Here is a 14,885-nt window from a genome sequence, read left to right as displayed (position 1 = left end):
AAGATTCTCCCTTTTATGTTCTTGGCCAATACATGACTGAGATGCCACCAATATCACAGTTACAGTGCATTAGGTATATTCAAGGACTCAGATCCTTTGACAAGTAATTGGTTCCTGGTCCAGGGTGACGGAGTCATGAGTTACATGCAGCAGGTCATCTTTAGCTCTGAATGATCTCAGGTTTCTTTGAAGAGTTTCTCTACTGCCCCATAGTTTTTGGTCTTTATATATGGTGCCTGCTGTCTCATCTGCTGGTGAAACAACTCTGAGTCATGGAATTCGTCTGTTAGCATCACTTTCAGTTTTTCTCACTCGGTCTCAGGTGACCCTCAATCATCCGTGATTCCATTGCACTGAGATTGATTCTCAGGGACAATGCCCAAATTGCCATTCTCGGTGCACCAAACGTTACTGAACTTCTTGAGTTTGCAGCTATAGAGAGATTGAAATCATGTCCCTTCTCAACATTAGTAAAAGTCTTAAGTCCATCTCTCTTCAATGACTAACTTTTCCACTTGGCTATGAGAACTTCTACAAGCAAAAAAGTCATTATTTAAACAAGAAGCATTTCTTTAAACTCGATTACACAACAATTCAAGTAAGAATAATACACACGTTAACAGAAAACAGAAGCCTCTGCAATAATATCCTGTGGCCATGATATCAAAATTTCTCCTTCCAACCTCCGATAGAAGTTTAGAAGAATTCAAAGGAGTAATTAGATAGCTGCTTATTCAGAATGAAATAAGTAAACTACAAATAGTAGGCATTTTAACTTTAACTTAAAAAGTCACATTGCCATGCACTGTACACAAAAGCATGTAGGAAGTAAAATCGCTTCCCAAATTATGGCGGAAAAAGGCAATTGTTATATATGTGAAAAATATGGACATTACAGCCGATATTGTGATGAATCAACAGATAATAATAAACCAAGGAGGTGATACCTTAAGGATAAGTCCCAAAGTTCAATCAGATCAAAGGAACAACAAAGAGCCAGACCTTGGAAAATAAGAATTAACTGGATGTAAAGCTCAAATGAGAATGCTCCACCTGCCTCAGCTGATATAAGGAGTTCATTACTTAAAGAAACCAACCCACAATCAATGAATACATTCATGACAAGCCTTGCAACATTTTTATTAATACTGTTTATATAGATACCGATGTATAACTAACTGGTAGGGGAAGGTAAAAATTCGTCCCCAGAGATGGAGCAAGAGGGTGTACTGTTCTGAACAGCAAATAATCATAATGCTCCAGCAAGAGGAAAGATGAAATCCACCAGAATTGAATGCCATCATCAGGGCTATGAACAACACAAACCATACACACAATTCAAATACAAGTAGTATTTCCACATGAAAGAATGTAGGAAGTAGTCACCCAAGAAACAAGATTTAAGATATCTGATGTGAAATCTCCACATAAGGGGAGCTTACAACCTCATTTACAGAAGCTGTACAAGTATTACAACTGATCAATATCAAAGATTACATAATTTGTAGAGTACTAAGATACCTTCTTCAATGGACCTCATGATTTAGAATGGACAAATAAAATACCTCATAAGATCAATAATGGAGATTTAGCTCCACTGTGCAAGTTGCCAGATGACTTCCAGTTGCAAATCAGACTGAGACTCTGAAAGAAACAGAGCTCATGAAATAACAAGGAGTAACAAAACCAAGTACTAGTCCTTGGGGATCACCCATAGTACTTGTGGAGAAGATGAATGGAGCCACAAGGTTCTTTGTGGACTACCAGAATACAAATGAACTCACAAAGAAGTATACTTTGACTTTACTGTAGATGCTTTATTTGTTTCCAACTGGTTCTCTACATTAGATCTGAAGAGTGGTTACTGGCAAGTACAAATGGGAAAAAAGGCCGTCTATACTGAGAGAAATACATTATGACAATTTGATGTTTTACCATTTATAATATGTAATGCACTTGCTACATTTAATTAATACCTATTTGCTTTGATGTCATAATCACTCATGGAAAGACCTTCAGTGATATACTATAAATAGTACTGGATTAGTTGAGGAAGAGAACCTTAAGCTGAATCCTAAGAAGTAGGAATTATTTCATCAACAGGTGAGTTTCTTGGGACACATAATCAGTTGATTGAATCTGTTTAGATTTGGTAACCATCACAGAATTTGCACGAGGTAAGGGAATCTTTTAAACTGTGATCATACTGATGCCATTTTATAAAATCATTGTCTGACATAGTTCGTCCTCTAAAAAAGCTATTAGAAAACCCAACAAGTTTTGCTGAACTGCTGCTTGTGAACAAACATTCAACAAACTGAACAAAGAACTAATCGCTGTATCTTTATTATCATACCCAACTCTTGAAGACCCACTCATAATAGACGTAGATGCAAATATTTTGCAGTGGGAGGAATATTATCACAAGTACAATGTGGGCAATAAAATGTGATGAATGTTACAGAAAGAAGATATTGTACAACTTGAAAAGAACTACTAAATGCCGCTACTCTGAGTCACTTCAATCACTACTATACATCCATAGCCAATATTTTACACCCTAGACAAATCCTTCATTGTTGAAATTGTTAGATAGTAAGGTAGCTCAAACATCTCAGAAATACAACTTGCTAACGGTATCTGAATTTAATAGGTAAATTTGCCTTTTATGTTTAGTCGATAGCGTTACCTCACAATATTGGTCAGATGTTATATTTAATCAACGTATAATCGGCCAGCAAAGGATATTACATGGCCAATCCTTTTAATCCGGATGCTGTGTATTGCTACAATATCCTCTCTGGCAGAAGAGACATCGCCTACTAAACAGAAAAAAAGAAACGAATAAACTAAAACAAGGTAATCTTAAAGACTTTCTGAACCACATGCTGCTGCCATTACTGCACAATAAATAAATATATAAATAAAAATTTCTTAACCACTAAAGCGTTTGAAAAACATATGATATATCACAAGTGTTGCTTTGAAGTGTCTTGGAGTGTGATTTCGGAACTTGTTGCTATCCTAAACGCTGTGTTCTGCGAGATTTCTGCTATTTTGGAGACCATCGAAGGCACCATTCTTCGAAACGCAGTAATTGCTTTGTACGTCTCCCCAGTGGTTCAGCAGTAAGTGTGAAGACTTATAACGCAAAAAAGAAAACTGTGGCTGGCATAGCACAAATAGTCCAATATATAGCTTTGTGCTTAACACCAAAACAAACAAATAAATCTTCTAAACGATGTGTTTGTAGATTTACATTATTTAATAATCTCCATTTGCGAAATCATTCCCAAGAAGGTGCTATCTGTGCTGTACCTATCAAAGGTATCGAAACTAAATTTTTACGTATAAGCTCTCAAGCTTACCATTGAGTCATTGCAGACTTAAATGTGATTAATCAACGTGTCTTTCCCTATTGATATTTTGAACAGAAATGTTTGCAATGATTTCTCCAACCTTTATTTAGAGCTATAAATATGTATGTTTGTTTGTAATCAAGCACAAAGCTACACAATGGGATATCTGTGCTGTGCCCACCACGGGTATCGAAATTTCATTATAAATATGTCGTATTTTTACTTAAACAAACAAACAGAAACATTTTGTTTTTTATAACTTTTTCATATGCTTATTATATTTGGGTGTCGATACTCATGGTGGGAATAACACAGAAAGCCCATTATGTAGTTTTGTGATTGATAAAAACAAACAAAATTATAAATATACATTTTCAGGAAATTATAAATCGTGAAGTTAAAAATCTTTAATAACTATTATTATATTTCGTTTATAAAAACTTATACTAATATTACACCAGCCATAAACAAATATTTGTGATCGTATCTCCTTCTCACTATTAAAAACACAAATATTGAAATTGCATTTTATATAAATGTCCTTGCAAGAATAAAATTTATCAGAATTTTTATTTATTTACTTATAATGTGAAATAGTAGATCGAAGCAAAGATATTTATTTCTTGAATAAATAAATTACAATAAACACGTTTGGTTGATTTTTCTTCTCATAATTTAGGTCTTGTTCATTTGAAAATCTTTTTGTTAGTGTCGTAAAATGGCTTATGTTACTGCGGGTGCTTGGTTGTTCGAAAAACGACCATTAAAACGAAATAAATTAGGTCCTCCTGATGTATATCCCCAAGATCCGAAACAAAAAGAGGTATGTTTGTTATTGTTTTAATGTTTTTGGATAAATAACTGGAATAAGCTTTGGAGTTCAACAACTGAAGCACTTAAGTTCATTTGTCAGTGTCACTGATAGTGATACTGGTAGTAACAAGCGTTTGTACAGTGCATAGTGGCAGTGTCACTGGCACTAACACTAACACAAAAGGACCCACATTCACTAGTTTATAGCTTTATATTTTTAATTGTTTTTTCCTAACGTAGTTAGTTTTATTTCAGTGGTATTGACCGTGTATCATAACTCAAATTACTGCTAAGACTAAGAGTACGATAGATACAAAGATAGTGTGAATCTTGTTTTAAAAGTTTCAAGAAAATTTAATGAATAGTGAGTGTCCAAAGAAATAGTAATACTAATAACGAATATACAGGTTTGGTGATTCTGATTTATTCTCTGTTTAGGCAAAAAAATTTAAGGGAGGCTAACGATTTTATTATTAAAAAAGTCTTTTGTACATTGAATTTTTTCCAGTCAATTTGAATAGTTTGAACATATTTATTAAGAATTAAATAAAATTTAACAAGTTAAAATATTTTGAGGAATTGTATTTGCTATTGGTATGAAACATGGTTAGAATGATCAGGCTTTATCGGTCAGTAGAAATACAATAACAGTAGTTGAAACTAAGATCTATTAAAGTGAAAGAAAGCCATTCAGCTCATTGAGGTTATCAATCACTCATTGACACTCCATATACCAAATTAATTGCAGCCTTCAGAACTAAAAACCACATATTATAATCTTCCTACTACTGTTCGGAGAAATCTGTTTGTTTTAGGGTCATTTCTTTGATCTGTACAAATCTGCTGAGAAAATAGAGGATTGGGGAGTTGGTGAGGGTATGCCTATTAATTTCTGTTACATATAAAATGTTATTTTTTCAGAACCGTTTTCATTGCAGCTTTTATAAAAATGATTTTAAATTTATTTATCCTAAGCGCAGCCTTGTTAGCTTGCCTTAGTTGTGATAATGCATTGGTTGGTAACACTTCTATTATATGTTAAAATAAACCATTCTGCAGTCACACAGTGTTTGTTATCTATTATTTTACTTTTATGAATATTGAGATCTTGGATCTAATACTGATGATTTCTGTGAGTGTGGAATTTGAATTATAACATCACTGACTATAAGGCCTGTTGTTATGCTCTTGATGGAAAATACACAGAGGTCTATATGATATACAACATAACTTTTGTGGATAGAAATAAACCAAATATTTAACAATATGACAGTGTTGGTTGTTCTTAGTTGTTACTGGAGCAATAAAATGTAATTCTAAAAGCCTTCAAGCATGTTTCATAAGGTTTTATAACTCAACAATGCTATTGCAGAAAATAAATAAACTATAGCATTATTCAGCAGTGTGTGAGTGATGCACAAAGCCACACTACATAATCTCTATGCATTACTATGTGTGTTAGTGCTGTTATAAATTGTTGTCAATTTTGTATTGCCGTATACTGGCTGAACTCTTCTTGACCAATGGCTGTTATTATATTGTGACTGTGAGCATAGAATGATATTATAAAAATGTACTACATGATTGATTATGCATAAATAAGCTGTGTGATTGTAATATATTCTTCATGAGGCCTAGGAATTATTTTTTGCAGTAACTACACTGACCCTAGAAAAAAAAGACCCTGACCCTAAAAGTTTTATATTTTTTCCAAAAGTGTTCAGAGAACATAATCTGATGTTTATATGCTTATTAATAAATGTCATTTTCACCTGTTATTTGCATGAGCAACATTCACAATGAACCTGTCCATGAAAAGCAGTTTTGGTGGAAACTTTGAATTATATCAGGCAAAAAGTCCATATCATAATGATTTTATTAATTACACTTAAAATATAGTGAATAATAGTTGTGTTTTTATTCTGTTCTTATTATGCTAATTTTTGGAAATAAGCCTTATTAGGAAATTTATGTTGCTTTTCAGTATTTGTATAAGTTCACATTTTTGTTTTCCCAAGGCATAGGTTTCAAAACTTTTTTTTTAACAGTATGCTTGTTTCAGTTTATTCACATGAACTGTATCCTTTTTTTGATAGATTAGAAGTTCAGTTGTTCTTATATAATATAAAACAAAAAAGGAACACCTTACAATCATTATATTGTTAAATTAGTGAATTTGAAAATTATCTTATTAATTTGAATTTTAGTTGTTTATATTAAAGATGCATAACTGAAATATGTAATATACTGTGTATGTAAATGCATGATAATTCTGTAAAGAACTATTAAATGTTATTAAGAAGAGGATTTAACATGATGTATGTAAACCAACTACAATTACTATTTCTCTAGTGTGTTTTAATCAAAGATACTTGGGAAACTGTGTACAAGTATTAGAAACAAGGACTTCAATCTATAGCCCATAGGAATTTTATTTCCAACAATGGAAGATGTATTATCCTTATGAAACGAAGGGTAATACAAAAATTAGTAATAAAAACCAAAATGAAACAGAAGTAGCCAAAAGTAAGATTAATATCATGTTGGAATAATACAGTGATTCTCAAATTTTTGAAGCTGGTGCACCTTAATTTTTTTACTTCCATGACGACCACCACACATATAGGGAAACGTGTACCACGGTGTCAGGAACACTGTACTGATTGATTAATTGAATGTTATTAATGAGTCTGTTGATTAATTAGTTATCAAATATCACTAACTGTCCAGCTTTATTCTTGTATAACATGGGGTAAATTGCATTAATGAAGTAACTTGTATGATCGGAGAATAAGAGCAATGCAGTCATTGGCTATATACAGAAATCCTTGATTGCTTTATACATGGATTCGGCCAGATACTTTATAAACTATTGATCAGGATCATGGAAGGAGGGAATCACATTATTGATAGTACAATGAAGATATTTCTTTTATGACTTTTGTCAAAGACATTCGCTGCTAACTGTAAGTAGGCTTAATGAGTATGGAAAGGATTTACGGCCTACTTTCCCCAAAAATATTATCATATTGGTTTTAGATTTGCCATATTATTCTAACATTAGTTTTTGAACTGTATATGATTTGTAGGACTAAAATAGTAATTCAGGTTCTGCTAATGCTTGAATTTAAGTTATAGAAATAATATAATTTTTTCACTAGGTATTGAACTGTTGCATCCTTATTAATGAATTGACATTTTAATATTGAATTTTTACATACAAGTAAATTGGTATAATTTGGTTATGTGTAGTTAAAAATACTTCAAATAAGCAGTTATGCAATAGAAATCTTAATGATTATGGTGGCCACACTGGCCTAAGATTTTCAGAGCTTTCAAATTTTGGCCATTTTCATCTCTAATATACTTAACTAATAAGTCAAAATAATTTATGGTAATTGAGTGTATTAAATCATCAAGAAACAATAATATATTAATAACAGAAATTTTCTTGACTTTGTTTATTAATCCAGTAAATTTCTCATCTTTCCAAGCTAAATGTTTTGCATTAGCTATAACATACTTGCTCTGTTTATACTTTTAGGATTGGGTTTCAATTCAATTGGAAAATTTTGAAATGCATTTTTTTCAGATTGTTCAACAAAACTTAATTATAATTTATTTTTCTTTTACATTGGATTGATCATGCTCTGTGGGGTTTGTATGTTGGGCTATGAATAGGAGGGTGTATGGTTCACATCCTGTTGCTGTAAAATTCCACTATATGATTAGAGTAGCCCAAGAGTTGATGATGAGTTCTGTTGACTAATTGCCTTCCCTCTAGTTTATCAATTCAAGATTAGGACAGTTAGTGCAGATGGCCCTTGTGTTTCTATGAACAGATATCTGAAACAAACAAGCAAGCAGTCTTTTACACTTTCTCTTTCACAATTTACAACAGTTTTCTAAAATCAAGAACAAAACTTTCTGTAGCTCTACATCTAGTTTTACAATAATCAAGATGTTGATGCTATTGATTCCTACTACTCAGATGCATTTGCACCACAACGTTTCTGTTACGTCTTCAATATTAATATACTTGGTCTACATAGCACCATTTTTAGTAGTATTTTTAGCATACAGAGTGAAAAACAATTCTATACAACCTCAAGAAATTCTTTAACCTTAGGTATGAAGATGGACTTTTAAAACTAAGACTTCTAAAATAAAGGACTTTTGTATTAATGAACTTATTTTTATAGTTAACTTCATTAATCTGCCTGTAAATATTTCTATCAGTTTCAACAACCTGAACAGGAGACTAATATGTCACACACATTACAATTTATAATGCTTCAATAGCTACAGTGTCCTTTACCATAATACACCACTATTTTTTCATGCAAAACATAAATCTTTTCTAAATTTCTATATCCCCAGTGCATTATGTCACATAATGTGTTAATATAGGAACTCATTTCCTGTGTTATTGCACACTTATGAAGAGTGTCTAGATTATTGTGAACTAATAATATCCTTGAATAGGATTTTCCCAACTTATGCCATTATCAATGAATTTGGACATAATAATGTCCCAAGAACTATGAAATTATAACAAGAATTTCTAAACAGAATCTTGAGGAACTTGTGAAATTATATAAATTGAAAAAATTCCCATTTATCACAGCTGTGAACTTCATAACAAATTTTTATTGATTTTTTGTAACTTTCCTACTATTTTTCTTAGAATCTGCCTTGGTGATTAAACTTGTGAATCGTTTTTACTTATCAAGAGCTTTGTTAAAGTTAATCTACATATATGTGGGTCCTCTTATTCAAAATAATCAGGACCCTGATAAAACACTAAAAAACTTTTAAGGTAGAAAAAGCCTTTATTAAAATCATGCAAACATTACTTAGTAAACAAGAACTTTCACTATGCTTTTCTGAATTATATCTCCCAATAGAAATCATACAAGTAACCCCATAATTTTCTGTCATTTTTTGAATTTTTTTAATGTCAGGTCCACAATAGCAATCTTTCATTCAACAAGACTTCAGAGACTTCTTCACCATCACTTTTTTTTTCATATTTTTCAGGATTTTAGTTATTTTTTTAAGGTCAGTAAGCTTTATGCTCATGAGTTTCCATGGTCTATAATAATTAATCGTATTGCAACCAACCATGTATGTAACTGTCTTACTTGCCAACATTTTATGACCATACAGTCCATCATCATCAGGACAATTATAAAGTTAATGAAATGAGTGTAAATAAGAAAAATCAGCTACCTATACATATAGTGTCAGTGCGAATAATTATGACAGAATTAGCAGTATTTGACTGATTATTCTCCAGAAGTACATTAAAAACCAACACAAACAACCTGTATGTACTGGCTGGAATCATCATGCCAGACATCAGGAGAGCAGAGCAAACTTGGTAGACACTCTGTACGGCCATGTGGAAATAAAGAAGCATCTAATATCACAGAATAGTTGCGGTGGCTCAACTGCACCACTGGACACTACAGCATAGACCAAACATGAAGAACTATTGAGACTTCTCCTCCAAGAGCTTCCACATACAAACATGGGCATCACACCAGCTGAGCATCTCCCCAGAGGAGCGGAAATGGGCTGGAGCACCTGGAAAGCCCTCAATCACCTATTTTTCCATGTCAGCAGGTCTAGGGCCAACATGGTGAAAGGGGGGTATTCTAGTAGACCCGCTGCCTGTGACTGCAGTGAGAGGCAGGTGATGCAACATCTACTCGTCTGCTTACGACTCCAGGTACTGTATACAGCAGAAAATGTCACTATAGCCGGTGAATCTGCAAACAGTTATGTGGCACTGGATGGAAACCGTATATAGATAGGTGGACACAGCAAGAAGATGATGATGAAGTACATTAAAGTTGCCAGAGCTTTTTCAAACAACATAAATAGAATTTAAGTATAACCATTCCCTCATTTTTAATTGATCAGATAGATGCAATATCCTTCTTTTTTTCACTTGTAAAAATACTCATTAAAAAAGTCGTGATCCCCCCCTCATAGTAAAGGTTTCAATAGAATCTTTCTGTCTGGTTGTTCAAATTGTCTCATTAAAGGTATGTTTTATCTCTCGTGTGTGTGTGTGTGTGTGTATATATATATATATATGTGTGTGTGTGTGTTTATATGTTTTTAAAAATAATTTGTAAAAGCTTCACCAAATTCCATTAATACTGGCTTATTGTCATAACTATCCAAATTTGGTTCCATGCAAGTCTGACCTGTAACACACACAAAATTTTAAGTCTCCAGAAGTACAAAATATGTGATGTGCTATTCCTGAAATGGAATATGTGATCATTAAAAGTTATAATTATTTTTCACAAATAATTTAAGATTAGTTAGGAGTAGTTTTAAATAAAGATTATTTCTTGTTTCATGCTCTGATATGAATTGCTGTACAAAAACTATAATAATTTTATAGAATTATATTAATTTTTGATGTCTCCAAAAGCTATATTTTAGTTTGCTGTTGTAACAGATACTTCAATTATTGTTGTAAACTAATATATAGTTTTCTATTCTTCATCCAGGATGAACTCACAGCAGTCAATGTAAAACAAGGCTTTGCGATCAATGCACCTTTGCAGGATGAAGTAAGTTATTTAAAACAATGATCTTTCTTTAATAATGTTAATGTTTTGAATTTAAAAAAATATTTTGTTAAGATTTGAGACTCAACCAAGCAAACAAAACTGAAGTTTTTAATACTATGCAGCTTGATGCCTTTTAGAAACTTATAACTTCAGAGTATTTAATTGAAACAACTAATGTTATGAAAAGTACACACTATAGCATAATATAATTGACAGAACAAGTATTATATTCATTACACTTCACTATAAGCATAAAGAGTGAAATTATAAATCACTAGGAATGTCTTGAAAATTAACTGATATTCATTTCATGAAATGTACAATTACATGTAATGCAGTACATTTTCTAATTGTGCATGAAAATAAAATCTTGTTGATATTAAAATTAGGGATAAAACTGATAATGAACTTTCAAACACGTTTTTAAATAAAATTTCTTGCACACTTCTTTGCTATAGCTGGTATACTGGAACTGAAGGCTTGGTAGATGATGAGTAATGTTGATTTTATTAATTACATACTCTAAATAAAAATGAGCATAATTTATTTTCTATTTATTAAATTAAGTGATAGTAAGTGTATATTATTATATACATATTAAATCTTGATTTATTTAGTATGTTCATGTTTTATCAAAAGTAATTGTACTTGAAAAAAAAATAGTTACAGCCTAAATCACTGTGTGTTTGAGCATATTTGTAGATCAGTGTTAAACTTTAAGTAAATACGTGTATTAAAGTGTGGCACTGAAGAAAGGGTATTTCAATCCTCAAGCATTTTGTACATCTTGAATTGCTTGTAGTTTTTATGGAGGAAAATGTTTGTAACATGTTAATCACAAATTAGAAATTGTGATAGGAAATGACATTCAATAATTACCACATGTATATAAACTTCATCTGATTTCTTAAGGCTTTAATTCTTTCCTTTTTCAGTTTGGCTCAGCAAGAAATGCCAATATTACAGCAGCAAAGGTAAATATCTGGTTGTATTTGGGATAAGTTTTCTATTACGTTAACTGAAACAAGAAAAGACGTATATCATGTTTATGCACAGTAATTCAGAGAGGATTTACCAATCATCTAACATCTGATGATGATAAAAAATATGTAATGTTCTTACATAGTTGTGTTTTTAATGTCATAAATTTTGCTCCTTAACAGACTAAGACACATTATTAGGCATATGAACAGTACAATAGGTATATCTCTTTTAGAAAAGAAGATAAAATGATGTTTGAATATATTATTGTGAAATTGTTATTTTTCTCCTCATTCTTTTACTTCTTAAATTGAATTAAAGTTGGCATTTTTCTAATACGAGGAAACATAAATATTACTGGTTTTCACTCCTTGAATATTTGAAGATGTTTCAAAATTTTAGGACATATGAAAATGGTAGTAAATACGAGTATTGATTACATAAGTGTAGATTTCATGTAGAAAGGAGAGCAGATGGTAATATTTGTAAGATAATTTTTTGTAACTCTAAAATTGTAGCTGTAAATAGTATTACTTAATTAAATAATTATACTTTTTGAAATTATGTATTAAGAGGAGGCTGTTGCCCTTAATCTTGTATCAGTGTAAGTGTGTATCATTTATAATCAGCATACAAAAAATTGACAAAATTATTGTAGAAAATGCGATACTACTTATAAAAAGAATAGTTTTGAATGATCTAATTTTAAAAGTTTCTGTTTTTTCTTTTCAGTTTGGAGCTTTTTTCAGTGCTATTCTTGCCAAGAAACAAGAACTTAATACTTTCCATGACTCTGGGCGTAAGAAGCAACAAATTAATCCAAAAGATAACTTTTGGCCGGTACATTTTTACCATTTTCAAATTAGCTATCTAAGTTTAAGAAATAACATGTATGTGGTAAATTAAGTACTATTACTAAATAAGAGAAAGTTTATTGTACAAGCTACTTGTTTTGTACAGTTATTTATAAAAATGATTTTAGTTTGCTTTATATTTTTACTTTGTGAGTGATCTTAAGGTTTTTCAAAGCTGAACTGAACATAGCACTTTAAAAGGTGTTATTTTGGCTTATTTAAGAAATCATTTTATACCTTGATTTAAAAAAAATATAAAGTGATAATTCTGTTGTAGAAGAGAATGTGGTTTATAACAAGTTTTAGCCATTTTTGAAAGTGCTTTTTGTTTAGATAAATATTTTTCTGATATATTCATTAAATATAAAATTTATACTAATTTGTAAAACTATTCTGTTAAGATGACTGACATTTTCTTTTACAAAACTACTTACAATTTCCAAAGAAATAAACTTGAAAAAATAATCTTGTTTCGATTAACATTGAAATTTTTAAATTGTAACAGACCTGGAATCCTTTTGAATATTCCCATAATAACCCCTCACAATTTTAGTTATTTTCTTTATAAAAATTTCTATATGGCATAGTTTGAATATCCAACTTACCACTTGTATGTGCAAACCTAAACATTGTCTAGTTTCCTGGCAATGTTGCAGTTTTCAAAACAAATTAAATAGAAACCCATTAAAGAATGCTTCCATCTTTCTTTGTGGCCTGGCACGGCCAGGTGGTTAGGGCACTTGACTCTCCATCTGAGGGTCAGCCATGGGGGCATTATAATGTGATAGTCAATTCCACTATTCATTGGTAAAAGAGTAGCCCAAAAGTTGGTGGTGGGTGGTGGTGATGACTAGCTGCTTTCCTTCTAGTCTTTCACTGCTAAATTAGGGATGGCTAGCACAGATAGCCCTTGTGTAGAAACTCAAAACAAACCAAATTTTCTTTAGTTTGGTCAACTCTAAAATAAAAATTTGATGAGTTTGAAAATTTTTAGATGTTTTCAAACATCACAGCTTATCAAATGGATGAATAATGTCCTTTTATCATGTAAAATGGTTAAGTGCTGTAGACTTTAACTTTTATTTGTAGTCTTCTATTTATCAAAATATAAACTTCTACATCAAGCTATGTTTGTGCATGTAAAGTAAGTAAAAAAACTAAATTTAAAACATTTACTGTTTGTGAGAATTTTTAAGATTTAATCTTTTTTCTTTAAATATATGTTTTGTTATTAGTCTGAGTGTTGTTTACAAGTAAGTTATGCGGGATGCAGTAATAATCGTGCTGTGTTATTTGTTAGGTGACACCGAGATCCAAGAATGCCATTGAGGCATGGTTCAAAGATTTGGCTGGGTCTAAACCTCTTACAAGTTTGGCAAAAAAGGTAGGTTTGTGTGCAAGAATGATGCTGTACTAAGGTTAATCTTATGTAAATCTTAATGACTGTCTTGATTTGTATATCTTAAATACCATTAATTTTTTAACAGCATCAAATTTAGTTCAACTTAACTGTAGCTATAATTAAACTTGCTCCCATTATTACCGTAGGTACCAATATTTATCAAGAAAGAAGAGATTTTCATGAACCTCTATGAGAATGCTGTGCCAATGGTACGAGCAACTTGGTTTATAAAGATGACATCGGCTTACACTGTTGCCATATCTGAAGCCAAAATGAAGAAGCGTCAGCTTCCTGATCCGTCTCAAGGTTTGGTTTTTTACAGATTCTTCCTTCATACTGAATTACAATTGGTTTAGCAGTGAATGCTATATGAAGTGAAAAGAACATTATTATAAAATATTCATTATACGTGCTTGTATGGGAAAAAGGAAAGATGCTATGGTAAAATATTAATCTACTCAAATGAAATATAGTGTGTAAGTAATACTTTAGTTGAATATTAGTATTGTATTCTATAGAAAAAAATCTGAAACATTAAAGAAACAACTTATTTACAGCAGCCATGTTAGATCAATATTGTTTAGTCAGTATTTCATGCATTTGTACAACTACTAGTGTACAGCCCATCAGAAATGACAGCACAAGTACTATCACCCCCACCCCATAATATACCCTAAACTCACATTTCATAGCTAACTGAAATAGATACAATTTACAAAATCAAGCTTGACCAACAAAGAGGCAGAAAGGTGCAATCAAGGCAGTCAAACATTGGTAAATTCCTTTGTGAGCCAATCAAAATTGAGATCATTCATGAAGTGAAATCGTGGCATATTCATAGAATAATTATTGGAAAAATCAGTTAGGTTAACAACTTCTAATA

General features: G+C 31.5%; 1 protein-coding gene across 1 annotated transcript in view; it reads left to right on the top strand.

Moving 5' to 3' along the window:
* The first annotated feature begins 4,073 nt into the window (after positions 1–4,073).
* The window catches only part of LOC106469784 (mediator of RNA polymerase II transcription subunit 12-like protein), a 62,509-nt gene continuing 51,697 nt past the window's right edge, over positions 4,074–14,885 (top strand). The window contains exons 1-6 of the mRNA XM_022398342.1: positions 4,074–4,182; positions 10,703–10,765; positions 11,701–11,739; positions 12,479–12,586; positions 13,901–13,984; positions 14,149–14,308. Coding sequence (XP_022254050.1) covers positions 4,078–4,182; positions 10,703–10,765; positions 11,701–11,739; positions 12,479–12,586; positions 13,901–13,984; positions 14,149–14,308 — 559 coding nt within the window. The 5' untranslated portion in view covers positions 4,074–4,077. The remainder of the gene's footprint in view (positions 4,183–10,702; positions 10,766–11,700; positions 11,740–12,478; positions 12,587–13,900; positions 13,985–14,148; positions 14,309–14,885) is intronic.

This window comes from Limulus polyphemus, unplaced genomic scaffold, assembly GCF_000517525.1.
Source record: "Limulus polyphemus unplaced genomic scaffold, Limulus_polyphemus-2.1.2 Scaffold3656, whole genome shotgun sequence".
Taxonomy (NCBI): domain Eukaryota; kingdom Metazoa; phylum Arthropoda; class Merostomata; order Xiphosura; family Limulidae; genus Limulus; species Limulus polyphemus.
This window is presented reverse-complemented; position numbering and strand designations above follow the sequence as displayed.